Source organism: Pelophylax lessonae (genome assembly GCF_965119305.1).
Source record: "Pelophylax lessonae genome assembly, chromosome: 3".
Taxonomy (NCBI): domain Eukaryota; kingdom Metazoa; phylum Chordata; class Amphibia; order Anura; family Ranidae; genus Pelophylax; species Pelophylax lessonae.
In genome coordinates, this window is record NC_138770.1 from 81,795,992 (window position 1) to 81,815,190 (window position 19,199).

At 41.1% G+C, this 19,199-nt stretch overlaps 1 protein-coding gene across 1 annotated transcript in view; it reads left to right on the top strand.

The window, feature by feature from the left end:
• The first annotated feature begins 1,584 nt into the window (after positions 1 to 1,584).
• Positions 1,585 to 19,199, top strand: part of TMEM214 (transmembrane protein 214) — a 108,139-nt gene continuing 90,524 nt past the window's right edge. The window contains exons 1-7 of the mRNA XM_082249332.1: positions 1,585 to 1,729; positions 3,287 to 3,421; positions 8,631 to 8,713; positions 11,086 to 11,191; positions 11,267 to 11,348; positions 12,397 to 12,498; positions 17,939 to 18,080. Of these exons, the coding sequence (XP_082105458.1) occupies positions 1,606 to 1,729; positions 3,287 to 3,421; positions 8,631 to 8,713; positions 11,086 to 11,191; positions 11,267 to 11,348; positions 12,397 to 12,498; positions 17,939 to 18,080 (774 nt within the window). The 5' untranslated portion in view covers positions 1,585 to 1,605. The remainder of the gene's footprint in view (positions 1,730 to 3,286; positions 3,422 to 8,630; positions 8,714 to 11,085; positions 11,192 to 11,266; positions 11,349 to 12,396; positions 12,499 to 17,938; positions 18,081 to 19,199) is intronic.

The following is a 19,199-nucleotide window of genomic DNA, read 5'->3' on the forward strand; positions in this document are numbered from 1 at the left end:
TGCTGACTCATTTTCAAGTCCTCATTTGCATGGCTAAGGAGGACCTGAAGGAGAACGGCATGTACTGTGCAATTGACCAATGGGAAAGCGGTTGTTGGGGCAGGATGTTCCGAATTCTGTATAAAAGTGTGCTGTTTACTGCCAATAAATTGTCTTCCTGTTTGAACTTGCATACAGCCTGCTTGGTGTTTGTTCTAATGGATTCCGAACGGCACATAGCTGTAGTTCGGATCCCGGAGCTTTGGTTGACCGAACCATCAAACGTTGCGATCTACAAGCTGACTCACTAGAAACAGGAGTGTCGGGAGAGCGGGAGGGAGCGAGCAAGGGTCTCGTTACAGATATGTTGGAGGTTTTACCTTTTTCCGAACAGTTCCATACCGTATATGCTGTGTCTCAGCTTCATCTTGTTCGCATGTGTTCAATACTATATGCTTGCATTGTAGCTCCTGAAATCATATGCACCCTGTTTGTACTTCTTTTCTATTATCTTTAATAAAAAAAGTTAATAATCAAGAAAAACTCCTGGGTGTGAAAGGGCTCAAAGTCTTACTTTTTTTTTTTTTTCCTTTTTGTAAGGTCTATGCCTTCTCCCTGTAAAAATCATTGGTTGATCGTATTTTCAAAAGGTTCATGTGAAGAGCGAAAAAAAATGTATCTTGTATACTTTCCTAGTCCCTATTTTCTGCCCGTGGAGTCTTGGCACAGGTGGTCACACTCCTTTCGTTAAAATCCTGGGAAATAAAGAGAAGCTTAGATCTCATGGGAAGACTTATGAAATAAACAGGGATGTCTTCGCATGAGATTTCGCCTGCTCATTATTCCCTAGGAATCTTTTTCTGTAAAAATGATTGTGCCCAGGAATACAGAAAACAAGGCTTATACTTAGATCTAGCTATATTTTCTTACAAGTCCCTTCAGGACATACTTTTAGCAGGAGGTGTTTACTTAACACTGCAAGGTCCACTTTAAATGTGACCTCCGGCCTTCCCTTCAGTCTTGCACAGTTGTACAGACTTCTCTCCTGTACGGAAATGTTTTTCCTCCCCAGTCTGACTGTCCCTGGTCCACCCCTTTCGTCCATTTTTTTTTTTTTTTTTTTTTTTTTTTTTTCTTCATTGATGCTGAGCATCGCATGTGGGCCTTGCCTAGAGTGGTCTGCATAAAATTGGAATGCCCACTCCTCCAGGCTGACATCCACCCATCAAGACATTTGGGTACTTGCATAACTCCTCCCAAGATTCTGCCTGCTGCTTGGATCAGGGTTCTTGAGGAGTACTGAGGTAGGTAGCTGTGGTGTTTTCAGCAAGCTATCTACAGCTTCTTGAAAACCTCACAGCCATGATCCTGCATTGCATAGAGAAGTTCAGATACCCAGCGTTTGATGCTACTGTGTCTAAAATGGAAAAAGTCATGAAAATGGAAAGGTTTTTTTTCAACATTTTATTAGATGTTGATTAATGGGTGGCACCAGGGAAGGTAAAATGTAAGCAAATTAAATGTCCGCTTTAATTATGTTTCTCATTTATGGTTTGTTCTGCATAGTAATAATTTACCTTCTTGGTTATTTTGTTGTAGATGGACCTTGGTGAATTTCATCAGGAGATGGAAAAGAGTCAGAATGTGTTTCCAGAGAATCCCCAAATCTGGGTTATGGACTTGGCAAGCTACCTGAACTATAAACTGCAAACTGTGAAGAATGACCCCTTGCCTCTGCAGCAGTCACATGGTGAGTGGCCTGTTGGTGCAGTTGGACATAACACAATAGAAGCTCTAACTGGATGACATTCCATTTTCTAAAGCAATTGGTTTTATAATCTGTTGCCACAGTTGCTTTTTTCTCTAGAATACTGCTTTCACCTTTTTTTTTTTTTTTTTTTTTTCCCACTCCTTTGTTGCTTTGCCTTGCTACTTGTCTCCTCTTCCACTTTTTCAACGACTTTTCTGTCTACCTGCTCTCGCGTTGACCTCACTTCATTGACTCTGTGCCTGATAGTGACAACAAAAGGCTGTGCCTGTGCGATGCTGGTGGAGGCTACGGTGGCATTGTACATTGTGAAGCTGGTCCAAAGCAATGATGTGCTCCAAGTGCTGTAGACAGAAATGTCTTAACTAGAACTATTCTTAAAAATGTTTTCTCCCCTCTTCTCCTACCTATCTTGCCTAACCTGTTTGAAAAAAGTAATGTGATTCCACAGCTCTGCCCTCCCTGTGTTAGTGTGCAGCTGCTGCTGCGGGGGGGAGGAGAAAGCGTGGAGAACGGCTGGCCCAAGGGAGCCTATGGGTGACGTCACAACTCCCAAAATTCACAGCTTTTTTTTTTTTCCCTTTTTGTACAATAGGCAAGGTAAGAGGAGGAGGGGACAGGGAACATTTTTAGTAATAGTTAGGATTTGCTTCCACTTCAAAGAAAATAAGGATTTACAAGCATTGATACAGAATGCATTAGGCTGGGTTCACATCTGTGGCGCATTTTACATGCGTTTTTAGGGGCCCTGCCATTAAACTCTATTAGAACGCATGTTTTCATGACAGTGTATCAAAGTCCTGCATGTTTTTTTTTTTTCAATATATGCACTTTAATAAAAAAAAAAATGCATTCTAATAGTTTAATGGCAGTGCACCTAAATACAAGCGTAAAACACAACGCAGAAAATCCACACTGCACAGATGGGAATGGGGCCTAATGCCGGCCAAAGATGGGTTAAAATCTTAGCCAGTTCAGCAGGGAACAGCCAAGATTCGAACCATCTATGGTTCGAATCTTGGCTATGGTTGCAGAAAAGAAAATTGCATCATCTGTGGCCTGCCTTAGTGAACTAAACCTTATCCAGTTAACAGTTGTAGGAGATGCCACTCAAGGCAGACTTAAAGCTCCTCCAGCCATGAGTGCCAAGGCTATGTGGGACCTTGTCCTCATCCCAAATACAAAAAACAGAAGTGCAAGAAGCCTCCCAACTGCAAAATTCTATACACCACTGTAATGCAAGGTTCCTTGTGGAGTTTGAAAACCATGCTATCCGTGAAGAACCAGTTTGAGGTTTACATCTACTTTTTAGTTACACTGAAATTGGATAAATATCCTCTTCTGGGGTTTTAGCTTGATAAGATTAGACATTTTCATGCATGAAATTGAGTGAGGAATCCAAACTTTACCTCCATCACCCCGAATCAAATGATTTTGTCCTTTTTTTTTTTTTTTTTTTTTTTCACAATTCATTTAAAGTATGTTGAAGAGAATTCCTGAGAATTGCATGTAATCTGCTTTTTTTTTTTTCCCCCACAGATTATCCATACTGTCTGGTGAACAGGGAGCTAAAGAACGTTATCAGATCAGTGCTTTCCAAAGCCCCCTCTGTATTGAATCTGCTGGTGGATAATTGTATACGATTAATGCTGGAGGAGTTGGAGAAACCCACAGGTATATTGGGGTGTTAAAAATAATCGCCTACTCAATGCATTGTGATGCAGACTTGAACAATTCTGCATCGGTGCAGAGAATGGCTGCATTGTGATTGCTCGAATGGCATCATTCGGGCACGCCCTGCCTCTCCTGGGACAGTGTTCCCAGTGTACTCAAGTGGTTGTAAAGCCACTTTGCTAAATGGAACAAAGGGGATTCCATTAAGCAATGTGCCCCAGTGTATGTGCTTTATAAAAAAAAAAAAAATGTAGCTGTATAACTTATTTCATATCGACGCTCACCTGACTGCCCGCCACGGTCTTCCCCAATCTAAGAACTACAGGGGCTGGTGACTTACCAGGGAGTTCCCTCTTTGGATAACCCTTAAATGTTTGCCTTCAATTTTATTATAAAGCACATGTTTTGGCAAAAATAAATTTTAAAGTGGGATAGGACTATAGCACAGTCAATTTATTGCTTTTTGTGTCCCTTCCCCATAATTGTTCTGGTGACTATTTACAAAAAGTTATCGAAAATGCCCATAGGTTGTCACAAGAACAGGAGGTGAGGAGAAATCTTCCAGTGATCACTGGTTTATGGGGGATTTCAACTCATCTTTATTTTGATGAAAACCATGGGCAGTGAATCGCGGAATCAAATTAAATCATTGACAGGATAATCATAATCCATTTGAATTGTAAGACTAGTGAAGATGCGCACCTCTACAGGAAATGGCATAAAGGTCTGCTGCCCAGGGATGGTCAAGGAGGTGTTGATGGTGTGAAGGCTCGTCAAGAGTGTTTGTTGCAATAAATCATGATAAAGGGTTAATAGGAATTTAGATTTGTATAGTAATCTTATTAAGCCCTGTTCACATCTTGCGATTTGGCACCTCAGCCCGAATCACTGTGAATTCTGCTCATGATCTCAAATCGTGTGACAATCCCAGCACTATGCGGTTTTGGGTGCCATTATCCTTTAATAGCACCCCAAAATGCAATGCAATACAATTCAGCCACGATTGCTGCACACCCTTACAAATCGTTCAAAGCTTGTCGCCCGAAAAAGAACAGGAGCTTCTTTTCGAGCAACGCACTTAGGGCTGCTCATTACTCTATGTGGCGTGCAGAATCGCCAAGTCAAAATCATGTGAACAGGGCCTTAAGGCCTGGTTCACTCGGCTCTGCGGGGCGCATTTGCATTGGCACAGCAGCCCATTCATTTAAATAAGCTGCCGTGCCTCCTAAAATAAAGGGGAAAGGTCCCTGCTTCATTTTTGGAATCCCAGCCTACACGGGAACTGCAAGTGCAGTGCGGTTCCCTGTGTTGGAGCGATTTCCAGTGCATGCAACGATTAGGATTAATTGCACCCGCACACATTTTATGCATTTTGCTGTGATGGTTGCAGCTGCAGGGACAGGTGTGGATGCACTGCAGAAATCACTCGCACAGATGTGAACATACCCTAAAGCAACTTTGTGCCATATACACTTCTACTAAACACTATGCTTTTTCTTTACTCTTCTTTCTCCGAGTGGACTACTCATCTTCACAATTTGCAGTAAGTCCAGCTTATAAGGAGCTCCATCACCCTGCTGTATTGCTGTTCACCTTTTTGTGCAGAATGCAGTTGCTAATCTTCTTTTTTTTTTTTTTTTTTTTTTTTTTTTTTTTTAGCTATTTCTATTTCAATAATTTCAGAGTTGTGTAAATGAACTTCCATCAGCCGAAGGCTTGTACCTCTCAACTATGAGGGCGCTGATGAGTACTCTCATAGTTCATTGATCTTCCTGCTATTCTGTAACTGCCTTCCTTTGTTGGGGGTATGGACAGACAGCTGACTTGAGTCTGCAGGGACCTGGCATTGAGATTGTGGGTGCAATGCTTTACAGGCTCCAGTGTAAAAAATAAAATAAATTATTATTTTTTTTTTTTTAATAAAAGGTGAACTTATCCTTCAGTATTGCTGTGTATTTGTAGCTCATGGTTGGAGTGGGCAGGTGATAGTCGTTGTTAGTTGACAGCCTCGTGTATTATGACAATTGTGAAATTGGATGCTGCTAAGGTCCTTACATTTTCTATCATCCGTTTAAAGAAATCCCTTAGCAATAGTAATTGCTTCACTGAATAAGTGGGGAATGTAGAATGGTAAGATGAATCAAAGGTATATGGAGTGTAGGGTGAGTATTTGGCTTGCTTTAAGAGTGAGGATAGGTAATTTGTAATGTGGGGGAGGATGGAGGAAGATGTTTTTGTTCCACAGAATTGACTGCCTATTTATTTTTTTCCTGTGGTTTTGGGATCCAAGAATCTGACACCCTCAAGGCTTCCATTCTATCATTCAATATAGCAGATTTTTTTTTTAATTTTTGCATTTTTATAAAAGGTGAGCTTTAACCAGTTCAGATGCATTAGGGAATATTTCTATGATCTGTCTACGGCTGTTATAGCTGCCAAGAAATAAAGGAAATCATTCTTCTGGGACAATGGTCTCCAAACTGCATCCTGGTGGCCAGAGACAGCCCTTTGCTTGCCTTGATCAACCCCTTGGAGTGCTATTCTTCTCAAGGACACCCAGGATGGGAGTGCTATTCTCAAGGACAACCAGGATGGGAGTGGTATGTATTCTTAAGGATACAAGGACACCCAGGATTGGGGGGGGGGGGGGGGCTATTCTTCTCAAGAACACCAAGGATGGGGGGGGGGCTATTCTCAAGAACACCAAGGATGGGGGGGGGCTATTCTCAAGAACACCAAGGATGGGGGGGCTATTCTTCTCAAGAACACCAAGAATGGGGTGGGGGGGCTATTCTTCTCAAGAACACCAAGAATGGGGTGGGGGGGCTATTCTTCTCAAGAACACCAAGAATGGGGTGGGGGGGGGCTATTCTTCTCAAGAACACCAAGGATGGGGGGGGGGGGGGGGCTATTCTTCTCAAGAACACCAAGGATGGGGGGGGGGGGGCTATTCTTCCCAAGAACACCAAGGATGGGGGGGGGCTATTCTTCTCAAGAACACCAAGGATGGGGGGGGGCTATTCTTCTCAAGAACACCAAGGATGGGGGGGGCTATTCTTCTCAAGAACACCAAGGATGGGGGGGGGGGGGGCTGTTCTTCTCAAGAACACCAAGGATGGGGGGGGGGCTGTTCTTCTCAAGAACACCAAGGATGGGGGGGGGGGGCTATTCTTCTCAAGAACACCAAGGATGGGGGGGGGGGGCTATTCTTCTCAAGAACACCAAGGATGGGGGGGGGGGGGGGGGGGGCTATTCTTCTCAAGAACACCAAGGATTGGGGGGGAGCTATTCTTCTCAAGAACACCAAGGATGGGGGGGGGGCTATTCTTCTCAAGAACACCAAGGATGGGGGGGGGGGGTATTCTTAAGAACACCAAGGATGGGGGGGGGCTATACTTCTCAAGAACACCAAGGATGGGGGGGGGGGGGGGGCTATTCTCAAAAACACCAAGGATGGGGGGGCGCCATGTTTTCAGACACCAAGAGGGGACATTATTCTTTTTGAAGACACCGAGGATGGGGGTATTCTTTTCAGACATGGGAGTGGTATTTTCAGATACCAAGGATTTGGGGGGGGGGGGGGGGAGCTTGTCTTTTCACGGACACCAAGGATGAGGCATTGTTAACCAATGCCAGTACACTTTCTACTCCTACTTGCCTTAGTCCGACCCCCTCTAAAGTCTGAAGCATAATACACTGGCCCTTTTGTTTAGAAAGTTTGGAGACCCCTGTTCTAGAGCACATGGGTCTGTCCCTGATGGGCCAGTTTATTAGAGCCTCGGATGGGAATTTACTGAGGTTTATTTGGGTCGATTACATTTTTTATTTTCTGATCCAAATTTTCCAGGCCCGTGGGCAGGATTACCAGTAGTGAAATGCAGTGCCCTCTTTATCCTTGGCAGCAGCTGAAGGAGTTGGATAGCCTTTTCCCTTTTTTTTTTTTGTTTGTATGTATATGTGCAAATACAGCACTGATTCAAATTGTCTACAGCTGCTCGCACTATGGAAAAAAACATTGCAATAAACAATTTCATCTGAATTTCATCAACCTCTAAGACATCATCTGATGACTTAGATGACGAAATGTGTCAGATTTATTGTCATTTAGGCCATTGCATCTCGATATTATATGCTGGATGATGCTATAAGCGCTTGTTACTTGTATATAATGTAAGTTTTCAACCTTTTTATAATTGGAGCTAGTTTTACACTATGTGGAGGCTCTTTTTATCTCTATAGTCCCAACGCATTGTACGATACTACTCCATGAGTTGTGATCCTATCGTGGAATTACGTGTTAGAAACTTCCAGAGCTGCCTTCAAGTACCATCCTTGGGTATATCCTAATGCGGTTGACTCAGTGCTAATGGTATCTGAGTCCACACTCTTTGGTAAGCAGTAAATCCTTAGAGCGGTGGACGGTCACACAGTGGTGATTGAAGCACGGATGGTGGCATGATCAACTTATATCAGTGTCTGCACCGGGATCTCTATTCCTTTTTTATTTTTAATTTCATATTTTTGTGGATTTTTTTATTATTATATGGACATTTTTTGTCACTATCATTCAGTATTGGCCCCTTTGCACTTTTATGTCTTATTAGATATTCCTTTTTTTTTTTAACTTTCCTTTTTTGGACATATTTAACTGGTATCAGAGCAGATTCCAGCCATTCCTCCAACATCCCCCGCTCCACCTAAACAGGATACAGTTGATCCTACATCATACAAGGACCTTTTATGCAACTGGACACCTACACCCTTGTGGTGCCCGTTTGGGAAGGCCCTTTTATGTTTGAGCATGACTTTCTGTGCACAAAGCCAGCTCAATTACATGGTTTGGTAAAGTTAGTATGGAGGAAGTGACATCTACACAGATCCCTCACCTCAGCCCTATACAACTTATTGGGATCATCGTAAAGCTGACCTCGACATCAGTACCTGACCTCACAAATACTCTTTTGTTAGCTGAGTGGGCACAAATTCTCACAAGCACACTATAAAATCGTGTGCAAAGCCTTCCTTAAGTGATAGTGGCTGGTATAGCTGCAGGGGGAATGCCATATCCATGGTCAAAGTTGAAGAATGGAATGTCCAGCAAGCCTTCTGTATAGGTGGGGTGTTCAGGTGTCCACAAACTATTGGCCATGCAGAGTAAATGAGCTCCTTTCCTATTGAATGTCATCACTTTTTGTACTTCTCTTGGCAGGAGACTCTGTTCATGGTTATCGGATTTGCATCCAGGCTGTTCTACTCGACAAGCCCAAGTCTCTGACCCTCGATCTGAAGAAGGTAAATATCCAGTACTGCCCGGAATAACCTCTACAATATCAATTATGAAATTAATAAAATGTTAACGGTCAGATTTCAGTGGTCAATAGGAGTCCAGCCAAAAATAAATACCTTTTTTTTTATTTTTTTTTCATAGGCAAGCCTCCAAATGAATACATAATGTTTTAGTGTATTGCCAGTGCTTTTTATATTTTAGCTTTGGATAGAGCAGTAGGGGTTATACCCCCTATCTGGTCATTTTGAGCAAAATTTGATGCTTATGACCTAAGACAGTGGTTACTGACATTTCCTGAAGGGGACAGGTATCTCCTGGGCCATTGTTCTAGGGTGAGCGTCTGTCCTTTTTTATAGACCCCTATACTGCGATGTAAATTAACAATTTTGTGAACCAGACATCCACTATTGTGCATCATGAGGTGTTCTGTGTCTGCCACAAGGATATGAGGTCACTTTCAACTATGCTTATACTGTATGTGACTATTAAAGCTGAACTCTAGGCAGATTTAAAAACAGATTAAAGTGATTGTAAAGGCTGAAGGTTTTTTACCTTCTGTGTGCTTGGCTATGGGACAAAGATTGTGAAACAGATTCTGCCTGAGGTTATAACCCTCCCTTTCTCTATCCAAAATTAGTTTTGCCTATAGTTCTACTTTAATACATTTATTGTGTGTTGTTTTTTTTTTTTTTTTTATGCAAGCAGTGTAAATACCTGACCTGGCTTTAGCATCGTGCAGTCCCTGCACAGCAGGGCTGAAGTGTTTGAGCGGAAGAAGCAGCACATGGAGCCAATCTGTTCATGTGACAAGAAACATGCTGATAGGAGCGAGCAGAGTGACAGATGAACTGTGCTGCCTCTCCTTTCACTACCCAGTCACATCCAGGGAATGGATCCAGGACGGCCTGGGCTAAGAAGTAGTGTATTAAATGACGCTGTCCATCAGACTGAGGACATCAGCGACAGAAATAAAAGTACTGAGTGGGCAAATTTCTGAAATAACAGTGAATATTGCAAAATAAGCAGGTTGTCTTATTTAACCCCTTGCAAAACACCCCACTGCGGCAGTGTTGGCCACTGTAGCTAGTATATGATCTGACACTTCTGGGTCTGGGGTGCTATGTAAACAAGGCAGACTGTCGTTCTGTGCGAGGGGAATGTACTGATCCTGTTTTTCTGCTAAGAGGGAACATGGATCTTTACCTCCCCCCCCCCCCCCCCCCAGTCAAAGCACCTCCCTCAGTTAGTAAATCAGTGTCATTAGTACAGTGAAAGTGCATATTTTGTAGCACTGATCACGGAATTGGTGTCACTGGTCCCCAAAAAGTGTCAAAAGTGTTAGTTGTCCGATTTGTCTGCCGCAAAATTGCAGTCCTGCTATAAGTCGCTGATCGCCGTCATTACTAGTAAAAATAAAAATAACCCATAGTTTGTAGACACTATGACTTTTGCTTGGGAGCTTTTTATTGGGATTTTTTGTTTACTAAAAATATGCAGCAGAATACATATTGGCCTAAATTGATATAGAAATTTTTTTTTTTTTTTTTATTCTTGTCGGTCTTTTTTGTTTATAGCGCAAAAAATAAAACCGGAGAGTTGATCAAATGCCACCAAAAGGAAGCTCTATTTGTGGGGAAAAAAGGGCAAACGTTTCATTTGGGTATAGCGTCACACTTCCACACAATTGACAGAGTAACGCAGTACCTGTAACGCAAAAAATGTCCTGGTCATGAAGGGGGGGGGGGTTAAACCTTCTGGAGCTGAAGTGGTTGATGCCTGTTAACTGTAAAAACATTATTGAAAATGTAAATACACTACAATACAGTGAATGAAGTTCTCAATAATACCAACGATCAAGTATCCTACATTAGTGCAAAACAAGCAGAGATGTATAACCTATAACCTATTAGAGGTGTGACATCAACCCGCCTCTCTGACCTGCCAATCAGAAGAAGCTCATTTCTGAAGCTGAATTCATTTGTAGATTAAATCGCTCCCTCTAAATGGCTGAGCGCCACTGCTGTGGACTCCTTTGTTCCGGGTAGTAGTTCTACTGCACATCCAGCAGCCTCACAGGTTTGCGAGGGACATAGCTTGTTTGGACCAGCTTGGCCCAAACTAACTTATGTAAATTGTGTGAAAAGCTGGAGCTCTTATTTCAATAGTTTGGTAAATAGATGTACTGTAAATACTGTTATAGAGGGGCTTCACAAATTTCTTTCTGGACCTGTAATGGCATTTAAGGTGTCTTTGTGCAGTGGAGCCTACTGTGTATTCACACACCGAGTCCACAAAGAGACTAACCTGCAGCAACTTTTAGAAACTGTTTTTTGAAGTATTTTCCTTTTTTTTTTTTTTTTTTTTTTTTTCCCCCCAGTACCTGGATATGCTCCGTGCCCAACAAAGCAAGCCGGCAAAGTGTCTGACAATCATGTGGGTTGTGGGTCAGACTGGATATGTGGACTTGACAGAGGGGCTGAAAGGTGAGTTGTTTGTTGAGTGGTCCAATGCATGTTACTGGTTGTTCCTTTTGTTTTACACCTGTATCTGTTTTTCAGTGTGGCTCGGTCTCATGCTGCCAGTGCTGGGGATCAAGTCGCTGTCACCCTATGCTATATCCTATCTGGACCGCCTATTACTGTAAGTCTTGCGGGAGTGTGTAAAATGGGCACTATGTAGATTATGGGAAGTGGCTTCCACCGTACTGTGTGGAAATGGCACTGGTCCCTAGTTTTTTGTAGGGACTGCTTCATATTGCCATCTTGATAGTAAAACCTGTATAGTGGCTTGGTACATAATATTATGACCAGACGTTTTGTCCAAAATTGTGGGTATGAATATTCTGTAGTTTTTTTTTTTTTTATTTTTAGCCACATGGTCATGCTCTAGTTTCAATCATCATATTTCTGTTCTCTCCTTGCTTCACGTTGTAAAATAACGGTTAACAGTTTGGTAGCTCAAGCTCAGATTTACACAAAGTGCATGAGCCAGAGCAAGAAAAATAGAAGCGTGCATGTAAAACAAAAAAATAGAAATGTAAAAGGGTGGGATGAGTAGATAAATATATCGTGGTTTCCCAGGCAAGCTTGAGATCAGCCACCTTGCAGACTGAGTAGGGAAGAATTAGTGCCCCTATCTGGATTTTATTAACCAGAGCTCTTTCAGAGTGACTTCTATTTCACCAAAAATGAGGGATCCAGACAGCAATTAAAAAAATGGCTTTTTTACTGGTGAAAAATTTCCTATGCTTTCTTTTTAGTAAAGCTGTTGTCAATAACTCCTCCCCCCCCCCCCGCCCCCCAAACCCTTATCTGAATTAGTTTGTTCATGCTCCCTGCGTGGACGGTCACATTGCCATGAAATCAGGACAGTGATGTCACTACTCTTGTAGTCCATTGTTTATTTCCTCCAGTCCCATAACAGAAGGTCCTTTCCTATTGGTAAATTATAGAAGAGCCTGTACATTGCACCTGCAACTCACTGTTCATGGTTGCAATAGACTGCAAAGATGTAACAAATACACTTTTTTTTTTTTTTTTCATTGTTGGTGGATTATTTTACTAGTGTGCAGGCAGAATTGCAGTTTTGGGAACGTCTAGAGATCGAATTTATTCTGAAGATCTGATTCTCTTTTGTAATCCTTGGTTGGCAGGCTGTGGATGATAGGTTTGTTTCCTTTGTCTTGCAGGATGCATTCTAACCTGACCAAAGGTTTTGGCATGATCGGCCCTAAGGATTTCTTCCCCCTTCTGGACTTTGCTTTTATGCCAAATAACTCGCTGACTACCAGGTACACAGTTCATATTGCTTTGTGTTTTTGTTTATCACCCATCTCACTATCCTCAGTTCCGCAAAGGCTTTCTGAAAGGTGTATAATGACAATTGAGAATTCTGTAATTGTTTAAATTTCTCTTAAACCTTTCCTGCCCGCTTTGGGACCTTCTTTTTAAAAGTTAAAGCACAGGGGGTGGAAAGGATTGGTGATCATGTGACCACTGTGATTAGCTGTCATGGCAGTCATGATTGGAAGCTGATCCCACTGGCTAACAATTTTTTTTTTTCTCTGGACTGAGTAGTTTTAAGCGGTGTGCTCCCAGCACATAAATATTGTCCACCAAGCGACGCTTATGTGTGGCAAGTGGGCGTTAAAGTCTACCTTTTGCCACTGCACATATGGGTTACTAAAGGGTAAAGGGGTTGAACATAAACTGTAACCGATATGAAATATATTTATGCAGGGGAAGGTGCCTGGTTCTGCCCTTTTTAAAATGTTAAGTGTGTACCTGCTGCCCCTTTCCTTTGTGTGTACTATTATTCCATAATATATATTCTATATCTACAGTGATCCAATACATGACAAAATTCAAAAATTAAAATAAACTCACGCAGAAAAAAACAATGCTCTAGGTGACTGACTATACCTTCTAAATGGCTCAAGGATGGCCAATGTATAACCGCAGTTATGCAATAATAATCCAAGCAATATAATAAAATATATAAATATGCACTGTTATAACTATATTTGTGAAAAATGACTGACTGCCATTAGTGAAAAATTATAATAAACACTATGTGCAAAATAGTGAATATTTAGTCCGTAAAAAACTGACACATAAAACTTGTGATAAATGAATCTAGTGATAATTGTGGTAATCAATCGTGCTTACCAGATAGTAGCAGGTCACACAGACCTATAGAGCCTTTGATCCATATTTAGGATGGATCAATCCTACACCTTTCTCCTCCACATCAATTCATCAATTTTCCTCTGGCTATTTAGAATCAGAATGGGACTATATATTTGGGATAGCTCCTTCCCCTCACTTCTCCTCCTCTCCAAATCCTCTGGTAGTAGTCTCAGCCAGATGTATACATATAGAGACAATAGGAAGCCAAGATATAGTGTAATAACGTTTTATTTAATAAAAAAATAAAATTGTCCGCTTACATCTTAATGTGCCCGCCTGGCACAGGGTAAAAGCGCTTTCTGCTAGTCAAGGGTGGTGTTTTTTTTTTTTTTTTTTTGTATGCTGTACCCCTCTGCACTAATCTGGATGGAAATGTGCAGCCCTTGTAGCGTGGCAGCGGTCGGCGTGCGTTCCAAGCGATATGCGGAAGTGACGTCGCTGGCTCTTAATATTTCCTGTGTGTAGACCACAATGCATTTCGCTGTCTCGCGTCCTCAGTCTCCGACTACGCTAGATTTGGAGAGTAGGAGTGAGGGGAAGGAGTTATCCCAAATATAATCCCATTCTGATTCTAAATAGCCAGAGGAAAATTGATGTGGATGAGAAAGGTGTAGGATTGATCCATCCTAAATACGGATCAAAGGCTCCATAGGTCTGTGTGACCTGTTACTATCTGGTAAGCACGATTGATCACCACAATTATCACAAGGAGCATGAGGTGGAGCACTTGAATTGAAGATTCATTTATCACAAGTTTTATGTGCCATAGATTTTACGGACTAAATATTCACTATTTTGCACATAGTGTTTATTATAATTTTTCACTAATGGCAGTCAGTCATTCACAAATTTAGTTATAACAGTGTATATTTATATTTTATTATATTGCTTGGATTATTATTCCATAACTGCAGTTATACATTGGCCATCCTTGAGCCATTTAGAAGGTATATTCAGTCACCTAGAGCACTTTTTTTTTTTTTTTTTCTGTGTGAGTTTATTTTATTTGAATTTTGTCATAAATTGAATCACTGTAGAAATAGGTTTTTTTATACCTGCCACACTTAGAATACTATCAATCAGAGATGTATAGTAACGAAGTAGAACTACTTAAGTACTGTACTTAACCACTTTACAACCGGAGGATTTTGCTGTCTTCCGTCCAGGCCACTTTTTGCGATTCGGCGCTGTGCGACTTCAACTGACAATTGCGCGGTCGTGCGACGCCGTACCCAAACGAAATTTACGTCCTTTTTCTCCCACAAACAGAGCTTTCTTTTGGTGGTATTTGATCACCTGTGCGATTTTTACTTTTTGCGCTATAAACAAAAAAAGAGCGTTTATTTTGAAAAAATAACAATATTTTTCACATTTTTTTATATGAAATTCCCCCCAAAAAAGATGTAAAAACCAATTTTTTTAAAAGTTTTTTGCCAATTTGTTTTATGCTACATATGTTTGGTAAAAAAAATCGCAATAAGCGTATTTTGATTGGTTTGCGCAAAAGTTATTGCGTTTACTAACAAAGGGAAAGATTTCTGTCATTTTTGGTGTTTTTTTTTTTAACGCGTAATGGCGGCGATCTGCGATTTTTTTTTTTTGCGGGACTGCGACATTGCGGCGGACAGACCGGACCCCTGACTGACATTTTTGACACTTTTGGGGGTACCAGTGACATTACTGCAGTAATCAGTGCTATATATATGCACTGTTACTGTAAAAATGACACTGGCAGGGAAGGGGTTAATTTTATTGGAGAGGGAGGGGTTAATGTATGCCTGGTGCTTACTGACGTGTAGGGGGGGAGGTGACTATGTGATTCATGGACAGATCGGATGTCCAGCTATGCTGAACAGTCCGATCTGTCACTCCCTGTCACTATGGAGATCCGCCCGCTGTGTTTACACACAGCGGGCGGATCTCCAGACTCGATCCCCGACGATCGGGTAAGAGCAGCGGCGATCGCCGCTGCTCCTCCCCTGGCCCGACTCCCGCTGTGAATGAAAACAGCGGGAGCGAGCCTCCGGCGGCGCGCAAGCGCCGCCCAGAAGGGGAGGAGTCCAGTCACGTTAATACTACGTGACTGGACGGGAACGAGCCACTCTGCCGCAGTAGTATTCCCGTAAGCGGTAGTAAAGTGGTTAAGTACCGAAATGCGGTATCTGTACTTTCCTAGAGTAGAATTTTTTTCTCCTACTTCTACTTTTACTTCACTACATTTTTTCGATGATTTCGATACTTCTACTCCAATATTTTTTTTTTTGTGCTGCATAGTTATTAGTTACTTTTAAAAAAATTACCACTGCCAGAACAGTAGATGGCAGGTTGCATAAAGCTCAAAAAAATGTGTATAATGTCATTTGTAAATCAGCGCATACGAAAATAAAGGCTGTGTATAATAAAAGCTGCAATACCAAATCTTTCCAATAAAAAGAAAATATGAAACAAACAAATAAATGGTGCTACAGCGCTTAAAGTGCATCAAGAAACTACTAACAAACACAGGTTAATCATTTGAATAAATCATTTGAAATAATAAAAAACATTCTTTAATAACTACATAACACAGTACTTCTACTTCTACTTTCAGTACTTGAGTAGAAATTTTTTTTCAAAACTACTGGTACTTTTTACTTTTAGTACTTAAGTAGCAAATTTTTTGATAAAACTACTTGCAATACTTAAGTAAAAAAAATGTTGAATACTTTAGTACTTCTACTTAAGTAACTTTTTCTGCGAGCACTTCCACTTCTACTCAAGTCACTTTTTGATCGAGCACTTGTACTTTTACTCAAGTAGAAATTTCGAGTACTTTATACAAGTCTGCTATCAATATACATTGATCACGCAACCACAAAATAGGTGTCACATATAATTTTCACATTAATGTTGCACATCTAAAATAACTGCAGCAAATACAAGCAGAGACATACTTGATAATGAGAGACCCACCAATACCAGTGCCTTTACATATTAATATAAAAGATATGAAATGCAGCATTCTCCCAAACCTTGTTACTGCTGAATCTTGTCCCGTTCTGACAGTTACATCATGTACTGGGGTGGAGGGTTTTTTTTGTTTTTTTTGCTGAACCCTTTAAAGCCTATTAGAACTTTTAGAATTAAGACTGCTTATCAGCAATGAAATCTTAACTGCTGTGTTTTTCATTAATGTAGAAATGCTTATCTCTCATTTTATATAAACTGAGAAAAGAAGAGTAATTGCACTGGAAATTTATTTTCTCTTCTGTTCATTGATGCACAGCTCCATATTCTTGACCATAGGATTATGCTGCTTTCAACAGGAGTAGGACTAGGCAGACAACACAAAAGCTTGGCTACGCCCAATGGGCCGTCCTTGGCTGGCATAATCCCCTCTCTCTGCTTAGATACTCAGTTTTTGTTTAGGTCCTATTCCTGAACTAGGCAGTCTCCCTGCCGGGCCCTAGGTCCTTGCTTTTTTGTATATTTTTTTTGCTCTTGTTTTTCGATCTCTTCCTGTTTTTTTTTCCTGTGGAGATCTTCTAGTAACTTCCCGGGCTGAGTGACGGGCTGTACTATTGAAGCTCCAGTGGTCCCCTCAGTCTGGCCAGCGCGCATGTGCACAGACATAGCTTCTCCCTCGGTCAGCTGCGACATAGCCCCACTTGAAGGAGGCTGGTCCGCGAGTTAACCATCTCGCAAGGTCGCATACGACTGGGTCTCGGCCTGAGTCGCAGCTTTCCTTTTGGCTGACCGCTCCCACACTTCGGTGGCGAGGAGGTTCCTGTCTTGGGAGTGTTACCCGCACGCTTCACTGGATCCAGTAAGTAAGGGCCCCTTCCTCTCTTTGCCTGGATACAGTGTGGGGCGCGGGTACTACCTGGGTTGGTCGGCTTTGCTGCGCGGCTGAAAAAAAAAAAAAAAAAAACTCAACATGCTGCTTACTAAATACCTTAGAATGTCTACTTTCCTAAAAGGGATCATTTGGGGAGTATTTGTTCTCTCCTGGCTTGTTAGTGTCACAAGAAATGATAGGCCGTCAGTATATCAGGTTTGATTAATTTTCAATGATTGGCACCATAACTTGTGACTATGTAACCTTCACAAAGACCAAATATACACTTATCTGGGTTATTTTTACCAAAGATATATAGCAGTATAACTTTTGGCCAAAATTTATGAAGAAAAATAAATTACTAATTTGCTAATTTTTTTAACCAAAACAAAAAATAAACCCAGTGATGATTAAATACCATCAGAAGAAAGCTCTATTCGTGTGGAAAACAGACATTTTCATATGAGTACGCTGTTGCATGACTGAGTAGTTGTCATTCAAAATGCTAGAGCATTGAAAGCTGAAAATTGGCCTGGTTAGGAAGGGGATATAGGTACCCAGTTTGTAAGTGGTTAAAGGTTTTTTTTTTTACAGTGATAGTGTTCTACAAAAAAAGTAAAGGAAGAAGTACTAATTTGAAATAATAGGATGTTTGAAGGCTGGTTCATCGTAGTTTTTGTGAATTAGGACAGGTTTAATATCAAATTAATCCAGTTTGGTTATAGCCAGCAGGAACAGCTGCGAGACCTGTACCCCAGGCTGAAGGTTTTGGCGTTTGGAGCAACACCAGAGAACACATTGCACACCTACTTTCCATCCTTCCTGTCCAGGGCTACTCCCAACTGCCCTTCTGCTATGAGGAAAGAGGTGAGCTCCCCCCCCCCCCCCCCCCCCCCAAATGTAATGTGTCTTTGTACTGTAATGCTGGCCATACACCTGCCGAAAAATCGTTCGAAAATCTGTCATTTGGTCCAATCGTCTTGTTTTTCATCCAGTTAATGGGCACAAATAGAAAATCGTTTCAACTTTTCAGAGCCGAAAAATCAAAGGAACAGTTTTGAAAATCTGCCGGCCGATCGCTAAACGAACGATAAATTGAAAGGTTAATGTGTTTCTCGGCCGACCTGTTTGCACTAGGTATATGTGACAAGCTGAATTCATTAATGTCCATTGAACGATTTATCTTTCGAAATTCGTTCATTACATGATGGCACGATTTTCTGCTCTCAGGACTGATTTTTCGTTTTTCGAAAATGAGTTTGCCCGATATTTTGGCTAGTGTATGGCCAGCATAATAACGCTGACCATTTACCAGTAGATTTTGAAACATGCATGTTTATGAAAATTCTCAGTACATTCAATTGTTGTTCAAAAGTACTTCACAATTTAATTTGCTTTGCTTTTAACACTCGGATTTGAAGTAAATGTAATTTCTTGAACGAAAACCATATACTGTTAGAAAATTGTTCGAGAAAAAATTTCCATCCTGCTCCTTCATGTTTTCGCATCACTATGGTCAAAAACACTATGGTCAAAAACTAAGGTAATTTTACATTACTGAAATTGGAACGTTAAACGTTCTAATGAAGTTCTATTGGTGTATGGCCAACTTTATTAGCGCTTTATGAGAAAAACACCTTTTTTTTTATTTTTATTTTTTTTGAGAAAATAAAAATAAATTAACTTCCAACTATGTTGGTGAATTTTTGTGCTTGTTTATAATAATAATATGGGGACGTTATAGTGTGAGGTCCTCTGGTGCAGACACTCATGTGGCAGGCTTGCTGTTCTCTGTACAGCACTGCAGTATGTGTCAGAACTGTATATTTAATATGTTTGGGGCATTAGAATTTTAAGTAAATTCATGTCGTTTTCACTGAAGGTTAACTAACTATGCCGATGAACTAGAGCGGCATGATTCATCATTAAAAAATTGAGATCTCGATTCACCCCCCCTCACAATCTTAAAACTGCATGTCCTCGATT